Source organism: Rhinopithecus bieti, unplaced genomic scaffold, assembly GCF_001698545.2.
Source record: "Rhinopithecus bieti isolate Rb0 unplaced genomic scaffold, ASM169854v2 scaffold_12478, whole genome shotgun sequence".
In the NCBI taxonomy this organism is placed as follows: Eukaryota; Metazoa; Chordata; class Mammalia; order Primates; family Cercopithecidae; genus Rhinopithecus; species Rhinopithecus bieti.
The window spans coordinates 474,961-491,655 of NW_016807367.1; the positions used below are offsets into that span (position 1 = coordinate 474,961).

Consider the following 16,695-nt stretch of genomic DNA (forward strand, 5'->3'; position numbering starts at 1 on the left):
GATCTCCTGTTTGGTTAAGAATCACTTAGAAAACTAAGAAACTGTTCTTCCTTCTGTTTTGACACTCTCCCCACAAACTTAATTGAACAGTCTACTAATCTAGTTTTCAAATACGTTTTGAATCTGTTCTGTTGGTCCATCTTGATGACTAAGATCCCATTGCCTTAGCCCAGATCAACTTCTGCCTGGAGTCCTGAATAGCCTCCTGCTTAGCCTGCCTCCCTCTGATCTTCTTCTGCTTTAGTGTCTTCTCTAAAGTAGAAGTGATTTTTACCTAACCACAGAGAGCACCGTGCCAGTGCCATTGCCCCTCCCCACACCCATGGCTGCATAAACTCTTCCAGTGGCTTCCTCTTGCTTTGAAGTAAAGCCCAAACTCCGTACCATGGATTAATAGGCCTTTCTGATTCATCTGTCTTTTAACTTCATCTCTCACAGCTGCACCCCTCACATTCTGCTCTTCGCTTTCAGTTTCTATGTGTTCTTCTTGCCTTCAGTGCCTTTACAGTCTCTCCCCTCTGCCTGTGTTTCCTCTCCCTCCACTTCTTCTGTTCTGACTCCTTTGCTTGGCTAACTCCTTTTCTTCTTTCAGTTCTCATCTTAATTGCTTTCACCTCCCTATTAAGCACTCTCATAGCTCACTGTAATGTTCATTTTGAACGTTATCATTTTATTGTAACTGCTTAACTGTCTTCTCTAAAAAAGGTTGAGGTCATTGATTGTGTATGTGTCATTCGCCTCTGTGTCTCATCATCTAATAGGGTCTGGCATGGTAGTCACTAAGTAGGTATATGTTGAATGTGTCAGTGACAAATCAAAATCTGAAAAGATCATAGGCCAAATCTAATAAGCTAATGTTTAATTTAAGTGTATAAGATCCTTAATTTTGGCCTGAAAAAACACCACACTTTTTTGAAGATAAGATGATAGAGGTATTTTTTGATCAAAGTGTTAAAGTTAGAGAAGAACAAGGTAGAACTGCTTTCTCTGGTGGGAACTATTTATGGCATAAACTGTTATGACATAAACCATATATTCACCTTTTCCCCTCAGCACCAGTGATGTGTGATACGTAGTACTCAATAAATGTTTGCTTAATTAAATGTAATGTTGTTAGGACAAGCCAGCTGCCATTCCTGTAAGGCCTCACTGGGTGACATTGCTTTAATGGGATCACCACAATCCAGGAATAGGTCCATATCTTTACATATCCAGAAATGTCATCAGCACACCTTAGTGTGGTTATGTTCCAGGAGACCGATGTCTACTAGTCAGTGTGCTCTCTTCCTGTCAGAAATGCTACTTGGAAAACAAAATTATTACTAAAAGTTTTCTTGACGAGCATGGTGTATTATTCTGTCCTTGCATTGCTATAAAGAAATACCTGAGACTGGGTCATTTATAAAGAAAAGAGGCTTAATTGGCTCACAGTTCTGCAGGCTGTACAGGAAGCATGATGGCCTCTGCTTCTGGGGAGGCCTCAGGGAGCATTTACTCATGGTGGAAGGCAAAGCAGGAGCAGGCGCTTCACCTGGTGAAAGCATGAGCAAGACAGTGAGCAAGGTAGGAGGTGCTACACACTTTTAAACAACCAGATCTCATGAGAACTCACTATGATGAAAATAACACCAAGGGGATGGTGCTAAACAATTCATGAAGGATCCACCCCCGCAATCAAATCACCTCCCACCAGGCTCCACAACCACCATTGGAGATTACAACTCAATATGAGATATGGGTGGGGACACAGATCCAAATTATAGCACGTGGTCTCAGACTAGAGAGAATTAACTGGACAATTTCAGTGGCTATTATTATCCAACTCAAATAGTCTGATGCCTCTATCTTCACTATAGTATACTATGCCTAATAAACAAACCAGCATGCTCATGTCAGCTGCTAGACCATAACTGCTAAATGTTTGATTTGGGCATATTAAGGTCCTTAGTCTGTGAAGGTCTAGTTGTAAAGGGGAAAGTATAGTCAGAGGAGAGGAAAGAGGCTCTCGCTCACCAGTCCACCAACACTTTCTTTCTAACTACCCTTCCCTAGGCTCCTAATGTCTCTTTCTTTTTTTCTAAAAGTTTTCTCAGTTATATATCTTGACATTCATGCTTATAATGTCATATTCTTTGGAGACTATATACCCTGACTATTTTGTTGGAATTTAGATATGTCCAGAATTCCCTATACCACCTCTTTATAATTTGTTGCTTAGGATTTGTTGACCAGTCTCGCTCATTAAATGTTGGTTTGATATCATTTTGTTCTTGAAGAATGAACTTTTCACTAACTGTTTAAGATATCACTATATACTGACCACAGGACAAAAGGTGAAGATAGCCTGGAGGTTTAGGTTGACAGTAATCTTTTTTTAAAATGATATTTCCATTAATACAAATTCAGAAGAAAGGAGTTGTCAAAGTATAATTCTCAAAAAGTTAAAAACATGACTTTCTTACACATACAGAATGAACACATGTCAAACATTTATTTAACTGAATAATGAGGAAACCATCAGGGTGGTGAAGCTAGTTCTGGAGAGATTATAAAAATGGGGGTTACCCAGGCCATTAGAAAAGCATACTGAAATAAGTATGCTGAATTAGAGACAAAACTGGCCAATGCCTACAGGGCAATAAAACCGTAATTATTGTGGTTATTTTTCTTCTAGACAGAAATCATTTCCATCACTACTGAACAAAACTCGGTTAAGTTAACACATAATTTTATAGTCAGGGTCTTAACCAATAGTAAATAGAAATCAAACAAAAGTGGTTAAGTAAACCTTGTATTGGCTGATAGATAATACTCCAAGATGACATTAAAGGGACATGCTGTCCTCTTGTTGCCTCATTTCCAAGTTTTGGTCAATTGTTAATAAGTGAGACTGACCCATAAATGTGGACCCTTAAATTTATCTGGGTGAGTGTATGTCCAAGAGAAAGCTCAGAACCCTGCCCTAAGAGGAACAGTGGAGGAACTGAGGACTTTTGTCCTAGAGAAAACTTACTGTAGGGGCTAAAATGCTAACTTCAACATTACTCTTAAAATATAACCCTGAGGAAGTAGCTGAAGAAGGCATCGATTTTATTTACACCATTCGGGAGCATCATTTAAAAAGCCATCACCAGGAAGGAGGGTGAGGCTTGCCCTAAACTGCTTCAAGGGGAAGACAGAGCAGCAGTGGTAGTGGTTTGGGAGCAGTATAAGAGTTTTCTCCTCGTGAGAAAGCTTCAGCCGGGCCACTGTTTGGCTGAAGAGCAAGGGTATCTTCTCTCTGGGAGATTCTCTGACAAAGGCCAAGCCATCACAGTTCCCATCCTTATATAATGCTGTCCTACTTCATAGAATTGTGAGGATTACATAAAATAACACAAAAGTCCTTAATACAGTATGCAGCATAAGTACTGCATAAATGTTAACTTTTATTATTTTAATAATAATTGCGATGACTTCCCCAAAACTTAATTATGGTGCTCTTGTCAGAATGAATGCATCATGGCTGACTCATTTCCTAATGCAACTGAAAAGTAGCTTTCAGCATTATATAAGGACATGAGGGAGACAGAGACAGGGGTTCACACTTTAGATGAGGACTAGACCAGGGTATCTCTCAGATCCCTTTCAAAACTTATATTCTTTATTCTGTGAAAACTGAGTTAATGCAGTATCCTGGAGACAAATCTAAAAAGTCAATTTTAGTATCTGTGTGATCTTTGTAGTTGTTGCAACAAAACCTCTTGATAACATTTTCTATTTCAAAAATTTCATAATTTCACTTTACTTTTGCCTTTCTTTGCAAGTCCTATAGATGAGAGAAGCACGTTAACAGTTTTGTTGTCTTGTTGTTATTTGGGGCTTTTTGTTAGTATTTTGATGCAACTAAATCTGTATCTAAGATTTAACACGCTTTTTCTTTCCACTAAAGTCATTGAAATACATTCACCTAGTCATTCACATCTGAAGTGTAAATGGATTTTCTGAAAGTTTTTTCAGGAGACAATGAAAGCCAGTCAGTTTGTGACTTGACTTCTTCAAGTGTTGCAATCAGAAAGCTTTATACACCATCCCAATTGCAAGGATGCTAAAATTATACCTTGATCTTGAATCTGCAAGGAGGAGGTAACATCTTTTGCTAGAAGTGCTTATCTCCTACTGCTTTGGTTTTATCCATTTTCAGGAGAATTTACTTAAGAAAGAGAAAAGAGAAATAATTAAATTGAGCTGCATATACTCAAAAGAAAATAACATGTTTATTTAATTTTCTAGTTTTCAATGATTTTTGCTGATGCAGTTAGAATGTTTAGCTCACCCTTTTTACCACTGATATTTGCAAAATCTTGACTCTAAAAAAATGTGTCTGCCATATGACATGAAGGCTTACCTCTCAATTTGTTTTATGTCATCAAAAAGACATACTGAGCCTGAAGCTCCTTTCAGATTAACTCTTAAAATACAACCCTGAGGAAATAGCTTAACATTGCAAAGGTTTTATTTACACTGTTCAAGAGCACAGGCTCTGGAGCCAATGGGAGGTTCAATTCCTGGCATTGCTTCTTCCTACTTCAGTCGGTCTCTCTGAGGCTCAACATTCTTACCTAGTAGATGGGATAATATAATAATAGTACCTATGTCAGAGAGTTGTTGTGAGGATTACATAAAATAACATACCTAAAGTCCTTGGTCCAATATCGAACGTAAGTACTACATAAATGTTAGTTTTTATTATTTTAATAATAATTGTGATGACTTTACTAAAAATTACGGTGCTCTTCTCAAAGTGAATGCCTCCTGGCTGACTCACTTCCTAATACAACTGAAAAGTAGGTTTCAGCATTATACAGTGACTCACTCGTAATGAACTTGAACAGCTATTCTTGAGAAAATAAGAAGGAATATTAAATCCAGAATTAGCAAATACTTCCTATTTGCTATGAAATTTTTACTATTTTGGGAACAAATATCATAAGTCCTTGGAAGAGCTACAAAGAAACTATCATGTATTGGTGACTATCCATTAGAAGTATTCAGGGAGGAAAACCTGTGGATAACAACACTCTTCTATCTCACTGATTTTCTTTAATATCATTATGTTGAATTTTTTTCAGGCATTTCATAAATTTCCTTCTGCTTTGGATCTGTTACCAGAGAATTGTTGCATTCCTTTGAAGGTGTCATGTTTTCTTGCTTTTTCATATTTTTTTTTGTCCTTACTGCACATCTGGCATAACAGTTGCTTCTTCCAATTTTATGGACTGACTTTAGTAGGGAAAGACTTTTTCCTATAGATGTATCTATAGTTGGTTTGGTAGGTTGCCTTGGCTTTGATTCTGGATGGGCACAGTAATGTAGTCTTTGTATTTCTTCAGCTGTAATCAGCTCAGTGGTGTCTGTTGTGGTTGTTAGTGGAGGCTGTCATGAGGCATTTTTAGGGATAGGGACTCCAGACAGTCCAGTCCATGGACCCCAGAGGTGGTGGTGGAGTGCAGTGTGGACATGCCCTTAGGCCCTGGATGGTTTGCATAGGTGCTGGCAGTAGTGGGCAGAGTTGGTGCCGACACTATGCATGGGTGCTGGCAGCAGCAGTGGTAAAAGAGGGACAGCTTCTCCTAAGGCCCACCAATGATGCAAACAGGTGTCAGCAGCAGTAGGTGGGGCAGATTAATTCCCAGGCCCTGGAATGTTGTCCACAGGCACTGGTGCCTGCAATGGCAGGTGAGAGAGGCCTCAGGCCTCCCAATGGTCCACACAAGGACCAGTGGTGATAAGGAAGTGTGGGTCAATCCCAAGGACCCCAGACAACAAACATTAGGGCACACACGGAGCCCGTCCTCAGGCCCCCACATGGTGCACATGGGTGGCTGGACGGGAGGCGATGGGATAATCCCCAGGTTTGTCAGATGACCTTGTGCAGGTGGCAGCAGCGCTAAGCGAGGCCTAGTCTTAGTCCCCTTGAGGTCTAATGGTTGGTGCTGGTAGTGGAGACAACAGGTCAGGTGGGCTTCCTCTTGAGGCCTCCACATGGTGGCACAGGTGCCGGTGGCAGCGGCAGCGGGCAGGGTGGTCAATCCCTAGGCCCCATGTGCAGAAGTGCTAGTGCACTGGTGGCAGGTGGGGCTGGCCTGACCTCTGGTCTGCAGATGGTGCCTGCAGATACCAGTGGGTGGCACATGTCGATCTCCAGACCCTCAGATGATGTGCACGTGTGCCAGTGCAGGCAGAGTGGGGCTATTCTCAGGCCCCCCAGTGGTGCACATGGGTGCTAGATGCAGTGGCACAGAGGTGGGGGGTATCACTCCTCAGGCCCCTGGACAATGCGCACCGGTAGTTGTGGCAGCGCCAGTTGCAGCAGTTCTAGCACTCTATATTGAACCTTGTTTATAGATCAGTGTCCTCTACTGGATTATAAGCGTTTAAGCATGGGGACCATGTTGTACTCATTCTTGAATCTCCTGGATGAGCCCAGTACCCAGTATATAAGTGGATGTTTAATTATGTGTTTAAACAAATCTGCTTGAAATTGCATGCCTCCCATGGGGGAATAGACTGAGTCAGCCAGATATTTTCATTTTCATGTGGCCCTTTAAAGTTTGGAATTCCTCCTAAAGTCTGAACTTAGTACAGGTCATTGAAGGACAGTAGCCCTTCTAAGTTATCAATTGTTTGTTATTTAGCACATCTGGCTCTCCTAAATGTGTTAATGAGAACCTGTTTCATAGATACCAATGGAGTTGATAGGCCACAATACCTACCTATTTTAATAAGTTGGATTTAAAGTGATTCTTAGATTAAAATATTGTATTCTCTTTGGCCAGTTGCAAAAGTGTGCACAATAAAAAACATTCATTCTATTGTTTAATAATAAAACAAGTCTATGGATATTCACATGTATATATGCCCAAGAAAGACATGGTAGCATTGTTCATTTAAGGTAAGCCAGTCCCTCCTGGGCCACATGCAAAACAATTGAGTGGCTGTTATGACACAGGGACTTTCATGTAAATACAAAAAGGATAAAAAAGGACTGTTTTTCTTCCAAAAGTAATGAAGTAGTCCCAGATCTGGATCTTGGACACTGTCTGGGTATAGTACCTCTGTCTATCAGTCTCTCTATCTCTCTCTCTCTTTCTCTCTCTCTCTCTCTCTCTCTGTGTGTGTGTGTGTGTGTGTGTGTGTGTGTGTCTGTCTCTCTCTCTCTCTTTTCTCTCTTAGGCATGCACAACCTCAGATTCTCTGAGATTTTAAAATTCCAAGTAGAATTCATTAATAAAATCTGAAATGCTTTTCTTGTATAAATCATAATGAAGTGTTGAGAGATAAAGGAAAACTAAGACGGGCAAATAATCATCTGCTGCTCCAAAACTGAAGCCTGTCATTTCAACTCCCAACTCAAACACTTAGTTTTAAAGTGTTTGCCTTCAAGAAACCTAAAAGCTGGTATTCTGCTTCATTGCAACAGCCTCAAACTGTTCCCTGTCATTGAAGAAAACAAATCTTTTGCTCATTTCTGCCTAGGGGAGGCAGAAGGACCGAGGTGGTCCTATGTGGCTGAATTAGATGAAAGACTTGCCTTCCACCATGGAGACATGAAGTCTAATCAAGTGAAATGAGTTTTGAGATCCCAGCTCATTTCCTAGGGGAGATCAGTTCACATTACAAAATCACGACATCTCATTCATCACAACTGACGTGGTCTTTGCTCAGGAGAGGACCCCAACTGGGACTAAACCACCTGTCTTCTCTCAAAAAGGGGCATTTTATCCAAGTTAGAGTTGAAAGCCTTGGAATGAGGAAGCTTGCCAGCCACCAGCTTCTATCTGTGTGATCCATGTGCAATGTGGAAGGGAATTTAGCTTTACAAAAGGAAAGATGAACCTAAGGCAGATTGGTGGTTGTACTTTGATGATGCCAAATACAAATAATTGTAATAGAGATGTTAAGGTATTATGGAAGAGAAAGCTAAGATTGGGACCCTCCCCTCTTTATCGCCTAGATTTTATCAAACAGCAGTGAGAAGATAAGCACTCCCATGCCTCAGAGTTTAAAACGGCAAAGAAAGTGTCCTGCTTTCTGATAAATGATCATCCTCTCTTTTATTTCTTTCAGGGCATTGTTATAACACCCCTGCTCCTGCTGCTTTTTGTGAGTATTTTGATGTTGTCTTTAATATCTTTTATTAAAAGCTATCTACAATGCTTTAAGAAAGATCATTAGAACAAAAATGAGATTTGAATTATTTTGTACCATATTTTGAATTGTTATTCCAGTTTAGCTGTACCACATAATAATATTCAGATATGAAGAAGCTTCATAATTTCATGATCCAAGAACAGCATCAGGACCCAGTCATTAGGCCTCCAGCTCCTGGCTAAATCATTATATTACAAATAAATGACCCCATGACACAGGTTACAGCTACTCTACTCTTTATTTTCTCATTAGTAAAACTAAAGTGATTGATAGTGACCCAGTGTTTGATAGTGTTTAACAGAAAGAGCCCTAGGTCCAGGGGATCAGAGGAAGCTTGGGTTCCTAGGCTGGTACTGATGACAACTAGCTTCCTCCCCTTGGGAAAGGCTGCCTCAATTTTTTCCATCTGTAGAATGGGAAGTAACATCTCCTCCTTTCTATCACCCAGAGATAATGAAAGGTGCTTTAAAAATTAAAAATACAAATCAATACGGGCTTCTAGTTAACTAAACAAAACCGTTCTGAAAACAAGAAATGCTAATTAGCTGTCTTATTTCTTTTGGCAGTAAGCATATGAGAAATTAGATGAAAGATTATAATAGAAATTAATGTTATCTCATGCTGAGCAAAGCATATGTAATCATGAATGATACCTAAAATACTTTATGAACTGTGCATGTTTTCATACACACATCTTCCAAATATAAATCACTCTGCTTATCACTGAAATGTAGTGGGGATGTGTTTCTGGGAATGTAATGTAGCTGTTTGACTAACACTATTTATCAGTGAATTAAAACTGTGGGGAAAATTTATTTAATTATAGTGTAATTACCCAAGTTGGAATTCAATTAGAGTAATAGAATGAGGGACTTCATTTCTTACCCGCTGAGTAGGAAATAGGGAGGGATAGATATACTACTAAACAGTTGGATTTCGCATCTTTCATGAAAGACATTACCTTCAAGTAACAAACCTCAGCCTTACTCTCCCTTTTGAAATGCTGGCTCCATTCTGACAAGGTAAGAAGAGTCAAATAATCAGATCACTTTCCTCAGCATAACAAACTTCATTGACATGGACTCCACCAATGCAGAATTTGCAGTTAGTCAAAGTGAAACTAAAGAGACTATTTGCATTAATTTGGAAGAAAAGACTTATTATGTAACTACCTGCTACTAGATGTGAGAAACTGGAATCATCCATTTGTTTATTTCCAAGACCTGGGATCACAGGACAGTTTCCCAAATGCAGCCCGTGGTGGGCACAGGATGCAGGCCTATCTGAGGTCCCTACTCGCAGTAGATCAAGGGACTGGTATAGAGCTCAGCATCTGGTAAATGCACAATAAATGGCTGCATCACCTAGGTTTTCTCTGTTGTGGAAGAGTGACATCTCTTACTCTTGTAACTCATTTAAGAAGAGCAGGGGAGATGTTACAGCCACAACTAGGTGGCTGAGGCCTAGGATGTAACACTTTGGAGTATCTCAGAGGTTGGAATCTCTGAGACCCTTTTTTGACTTGTAATTAAAGAACCAAAGAGTAATTTTCTTGCCCTCCTTTCCATATCTGTATGGTAACATGCTGATAAAAATTGTGGCATCACTTTATTACAAGCTTTCCCCTACTCACAGATCCATAGGCTCAGGAGCTTTAGTTGTAACGTTCAACATTCTAAAATTATAGAGCTACAAGAATAATGAAAGACTTGCCAAGACCCTCAATGTAAAAGTTTAGTGCTTCCCTTCTGAGTCAACGGGGCTATCCCAGTAGGTTCAGTGGCATTATCACACACATCATTAGATACATATGGTATTATGACTTTATATCATATGCATAGCATATAACACATTTTCTCTGTTTAGGTTGTCATGCATTTTATAAACAATGGAAATGTCTTAACCATTTGGGTTACCAGGCCTCATTTACTGAGCAAGTAACTGAGCAAGAACTCAGTTACTAAGCAAGTAACTGAACAAGAACCTGAATGACTTAAAATGTGAACAAAGACTGCATGTGGTGACTCATACCTACAATCCCAGCACTTTGATAGGAAAAGGTGTGAGGATCACTTGAGCCCAGCAGTTCAAGACTATCCTGGGCAAAATATGGAGACCCATCTCTTACAAATGTATATATATGAACACATTCCATAAACGGTGTACTGTTTTTCTCAGTGCCCCTGTTGTGAGTTGAATTGTTTCCTCCAAAAAGATATGTTGAGGTTTTGACTCCAAGTACATCAGAATGTGGTCTTGTTTGGAAATAAGGTAATTACAAAAGTTATTAGTTAAGATGAGGACATACTGGAATAGGGTGGACCCTGAATCCGATACGATTGATGTCCTTATAAGAACAAGAAGAGAAGGCAGAGACACACAGGTAGAATTCTATGTGGTGATGGAGGCAGACATTAAAGTGATACACCCACAAGCCAAGAAATAACAAAGATTGCTGGCAAGCATCAGAATATAAAGGAGATGAAGGATTCTCTCCTATAGATTTCATAGGGAACATGGCTCTGCTTGATTTCGGATTTACGGCTTCTAGAACCATGAGGCAATACATTTCTGTTGTTTTAAGTTGCCCAGTTTGGGGGCTTTGTTATAGAAGTCCAAGAAACTAATACGACTCCTGGAAGTAGTATTGTCTTATTTTATCATATTATAAAAATGGAAATTTCTGGATATTCAGGCATAAGAGCTAACAAAGGCCATTTTTGCTGATGGAATCTCAGCTGTATTCCCAACCTTTTCTCAGAATATTTCCTTCACTTTCTTGCTCCAACCAAAACCTGTCCTATGATTCATGTTTCTGCCACAGCCTTGAAATGGGGGAAGGTGTCTTCCTTGTACCTCATTACCAATTCCAGATCATTTCCCATGCCTTCTCCATAAAATACCCTGGTTCCTTTGAAGATTGTGCCAACACAGCTATACCACCTGCTACTCCTGTTTGTTGTAATTATCGGTAGAACCCCAGGCCACTATCAGTCCGAAAAAATGTTAGCATCTTCCCATTGTTTTCTTTTTAACAGTATACTTTAAAAATTCTTGGTATTTTCAGTATTCACATAGTTGGTCCTTCCAATACCCTGATCTCTAAATTCTTGACCTCATCTCCAGCAAGCTTGCCCTCCACTTTATCTCAGCCAACTACTCCAGGCCCTTCACTTTGTTATTGCCAATAACTGCGTCCCTCAATAATCCAATTTTCAAATTTCCTCTCTGACTAACAGCTCCTGCCTTATGATTTATTCCCCAAACCAAAAGTTCTTCACTGGAATGGCCAATTCATTTACTTTATCACCTTTACAATGCATCTAACTATACCCCAACTCTCACCCCATGCCCTCACATCCCATCTTACCCAGCCTAGACCTCATGGTCCATCATTATAATTCCTTTATTACATGCACCATCAACAATCTTACTCATCTCTAGTGCTTCATATTTGCCTGGAAAAGTACTAACTCTGCTGAAATCTAACTCTACACCTTCCTGCATATGTACCTGAACTTGCTGGAACAAAAATACTACCATGCTGACTGGTCTCATTTGAAATTCATGACAACTAAATGTAAGTGAGCCTGGCAATTCTACTACTTTCCTTTAATTAATTCACTCTTCCACTCTCGAGGATCATTTCACACCTTCTCCTTGCCTCTCAAATCTCCAGTGCCTCTTTTTTCATATCAAGTATTGCCAAAAGGAAATTGGCTGACGACGAAATAAGCAATCAGAGAAATTTTACGTGATCCCACCCACTTGCATCTGTAGCCATATTCTTCGCCTTTTTTCCTGTTTCTATAGATAAACTGTCTTTTCTCCCCTCTAAAGGAATTTCTTTGAGTTATGTCATCTCTTATGTCCTACTTAATGATATGATTCATACAGATATTCCTTTTTCTCCTATATTATCACATTTTCTCTCTCTACTGGATTATTTCTATTAGCATATAAGCATTCTGTAATATTACACATCTTAAAATTAAACCTCACCTTATCCTACCTGCACTCCATTTCTGTGCTCTCTTTTTACAGCAGAATTCCTCAAAAAAGTTATTTAAACTTATTCATTACTCATTCAATAATATATACTGAGTTATTTCTACATGCCAGACACTGTCCTGGGTGTGGGAATATAACAATAAGCAAAACAGTTGTGTCTTTGCTCTCAAAACAGCATTCTGAGAATACTAGTGGAAAGAAACAACCAACAGATAAGTAGAAATATAGCATGTGAGATGGGTGATAAGTGCTGAATACAAAAGTAAAATAATGTAGAGGAATAAGAAGTACTGGATTGGGATGGGAGAGAGGGTTGCTATTTTAAATAGGACGGTCAAGTTCAGATTCACTGAGAAAATGATACTTGAGCAAAGGCCTGGAAGAGATAAGGGAGTGAGACTTCTGGGGTTAGAGTATTCCAGGTGGAGGGAACACTAAGTGCAAAGGTCCTGAGGGTATACCCAGTATCCTTAAGAAACACCAGGGTGGCCAGTGTGACTGGAATACAGTGAACAAGGGAGAGAGGAGATAAAGATGATGTCAGAGACAGAACAGGGGACAAATTATTTAGGACCTTAAAGTCCTTTGTAAGGACTTGGAATTTTAATTTGAGAGAGACAGGAAACCATTAAATGGGTTTTGATAAAAGGAATAGCATGTTCTGCTGTACTTTTTTAAAGGATGATTCTGGATGCTAGGTTGAGAACAGATTGTAAGGGGACCATGGTGGAAGCAGGAAGACCAGTTAGAAAGCTAATGATATTATGGCAAGTGATCCTGTTAGCTTGGACCAGAGTGGTTGAGTAAATCTGGTAGGAGGTAGTTGTAAGTAGAAGTGGAAAGTAGAACTGAGACATTGAATGAAGGTTTTTTTGGGAAAGAGAAGAGGCAAAGGTGACTCCAGTCCTGAGCAACTGGAAGTGTAGAGTGGCCATTTACTAAGATAGGGAAGACTTTAGGGTTAAGCAGGTTGAAGGAACTCATAAGGAGAATTCAGCATAGGAGATACTTGGATTCCACTGACTTTCAGACATCTAAGTAGAGACATCAGGTAAGCAATGGACTACATGAGTCTGGAATTCAGGGAAGAGGTCTTAACTAGAGATATATATTTGGGAGAGGTCAGCATCTAGATGGATTTTAAATTAGACTGGAAGAAAGTGATAATAAAAAAGGAAAGATATGAGAGGATCAAGTGCTAGGACACTGCAATAGTAAGAGATTCACAAAGTAGACCAAGGAATGGCCAGTTTGCTTAGGAGGAACACTGAGAAATTTTGGTGTCCTAGAAGTTTAGCAGAGAATGTATTTCAAAAAAGAGGAGAGTGATCAACTACTTCAGTTGCTGCTAATAGTTCAAATAAAATGAAGTTTCAGAATTGACCATTGGTTTTAAGAAGACAGAGGTCATTGGGGACCTTAACAAGAGCTATTTCATCAAAGTTGTGTAGTTGAAAGCCTGATTGGATGGGTTGAGGAAAGAATGGAAGAAGACTTAAAGACAGTGATAATTGATAACTCTTTTGGAGAAATGTTTCTGTAAAGGGTACAGAAAATGGTGTACTAACAAAGTAATAAAATATGAATAGAAGATTTTGTTTAAATTGGGAAAATTAGTAGCACATTTGTGTGAGTAGGATTAACCCAGTTATGGAGAGAAAAACTGATACAGAAAAAATAAGGGAGAGCTTATGGACACATGTCCTTGAGCAGGAGAAAAGGAGTGAGCTCTAGCGCATAGTAGCCTCCTAGAGAGAGAGATTTACTATGGGAATTGACTCATGCAATTATGGAGCCTAGAAGTCCCACTATCTGCTATCCGGAAGCTGGGAAAACAGAAAATCCAGTGATGTAATTCAGTCCAAGGCCAAAGGCCTGAGAATCAAAGGAACCAATAGTATAACTCTTAGCTCCAGTCTGAGTTTGAAGGCCTAAGAACTAGAGGCTGTGGGTGGTGACTGGTATAGGTCCTGGAGCCAAAAGACCCAAGAACCCAGAGTCCCAGTGTCCAAGTACAGGACAAGTTGGATGTCCCAGCTCAAGACAGGTGTAAATTCACCCTACTTCTGCCTTTTTGTTCAATACAGGCCCTCGGCGGATTGAATGACACTTGCCCCCATTGGTGAGGGTGAATCTTCTTTACTCAGTGTACTAATTTGAATGCTAATATCTTCCAGACATACCCAAACAGATATACCCAGAAACAATGTTTTACCAGCTCTCTGGGCATCCCATAGTTCAGTCAAGTTGATACATTAAAATTAACCATCATATATTCCTGTTAGCATTTATTATCTCATGACATCTTAGTCATTTGTTAATTTGTTTATCTGTGTTCTCCAACTAGAATGTAAGCATCACAAGAGAGCAGGGACGCTATCTGTTTTAGTCACTGTCATAATCCCCATACCCAAAATAGTGCCTGATAGTTGAAGTCACTCAAAAACATTTTTTGAATGTTTTGAATGTTTTGAATGAAAGTGAATGCATGGTTGGACAAATGAATGGATGCATCTGTCCAAAAAGTTGGGTTGGAGCTATTTTTAAAACTGCTATTTTCTTGTTATATGCTCTAACTTCAGAGACATATTCTTTATTATGAAGCCACTTTGAAGGAACTGAGTTCACTTTCTCTCACACTCTCTTTGTAGAGAGGTAGCTCAGTATGATGAAAAGACATAAAATTCTGGTTTAGTTGGCAGCCAGTACTAGTTATGTAAAAGTAGGTTTTCTTTAACCCTTCTTAGCCTCAGTTTTTACCTCTGTAAAATGAAGATTATGATAAGATAAAATGAGTTAATTTTTGTGAAAGCATATTGTAAACTGTAAAGAGCCATGCAAATGTTACATTTGACACGTAGTAGAGAAAAATAGAAAAGAATCCCAGGAGGACATCAAGATTCCTCAAAAGCACTCATCTGAAGTGCAGCAGCTGGCCAACTACTTCAAATCTTAATCATGGGCTGAGTCCTAAGACTTAAAACTTTAGGATTCTATAACCATACATAATCTATAATTTTATAATCTTGTGTGTAAATGAGTCTGATGTTTACCATGGCCAGCAGGGAGAGCAGTGAGACTTTCCCTGAAGTATCACTTTTTACTACTAAGATCCTGTCTTAGTTCATCCAGGTTACTGTAAAAAAATACCACAAACTGGGTGGCTTATAAACAATAGAAATTTATTTCTGACAGTTCTGGAGGCTGGGAAGTCCAAGATGAAGGCAGATTCAGTGTCTGGGAAAGGCCTGCTTTCTGGGTCATAGATGGCTGCTTTTTGCTGTGTCCTTACAAGGTGGAAAGGGCAAGGCAGCTCTCTAGGGCCTCTTTTATAAGAGCACTAATTCATTCATATGGGTTCCACTCTCAGGACCTAATCACTTCCCAAAGTCCTATCTCCAAATACCAGCACCCAGGGGTTTGGATTTCAATATACAAATTTTAGGGGCACAGAAGCATTCAGATTATCATGGACCCAGAGTGCTTTAAATACATTACCTCAATTATCTTAATAACATATCTCTCATTTAGGCAAGGGCAAAAATTATTGTTCTTTATTTTGTCAGTGTATCTTCCTCAGTCCATGGAGTTCCTGTCTATGAGGATAAATTAAGGCCTTGTCCAGCTTTAAAAACTGTACTTATAAGGTCATTACTTGGAATTTCATATTAATCTTCCTTATGAAACAATGGTACAAGTGGCAAGTGTCCACTAGATTTTAACTTCTAATAGGCCAGGAATTGGAATTGTGCATGTCTTATTCATTACCTTATCTTCAATGCCAAGTATTCAATAAATATGTATTGGAAGGAGGGCAATAGAAAAGTAGATGAGTAATGAATGATTAGAATGATTCAAATGACAAATGAATGGTTAGGAGGTTAGGAACTCAACCTGACTCATAACCTCTTACCTTTTATTTGCTATGAAAATAAATTACAGTTTTTTAATAATATTAAATAAAATAATCATCCTTTTATTGAGACCTATTGTGTATTGTGAATACTACAAAGATTAATCTGACATTGGTCCTTTCATTAAAGATCTTATGGTTTAATAGGGAAAATAGGGTATATGCACAAATAATTAAAATTCAACTTAGAAATTATTTCACAGTTATAATATTTCAAAGGAGATTACTAACATAGAAAACATTTCATTAAATAGAAGTAGATTTTTTGCAATAAATTTTCTACTGAAAGAAAATTTTTAATGTGAGGAGAATGAAAAGGTAGATAGAAACTTCCAGTGTTTCTCAACGGATCTCATACTTACTTCAGTTTTCTTTTCATTTGCGTGGTTCTGATTCTCTGTTGTGTCCAACATCACTAAAAAACTTGCGTATCTTTGCTTTCCTTTGATGTGGTTTATCACTAATACTATGTTTAGCAGCCGTTATTATGGTCTTTATCCGCAGCATATAATAGAGAATATTGAAGGAGATTCTAAAACTTGAAAAGTAGTATAGGATGGTAATTAAGATGAAGAAGC

At 38.9% G+C, this 16,695-nt stretch overlaps 1 protein-coding gene across 3 annotated transcripts in view; it reads left to right on the forward strand.

Moving 5' to 3' along the window:
• The window catches only part of SLC10A7 (solute carrier family 10 member 7), a 272,783-nt gene that overhangs the window by 192,828 nt on the left and 63,260 nt on the right, over positions 1–16,695 (forward strand). For all 3 annotated transcript variants that reach the window (XR_001887243.1, XM_017881490.1, XM_017881491.1), the window contains one exon: positions 8,110–8,145. Coding sequence is in view for 2 of the 3 variants with exons in the window: in XM_017881490.1 (XP_017736979.1) it covers positions 8,110–8,145 (36 nt within the window). In the remaining variant the exon portion in view is untranslated. Of the gene's footprint in view, positions 1–8,109; positions 8,146–16,695 lie in introns of those variants that run through there.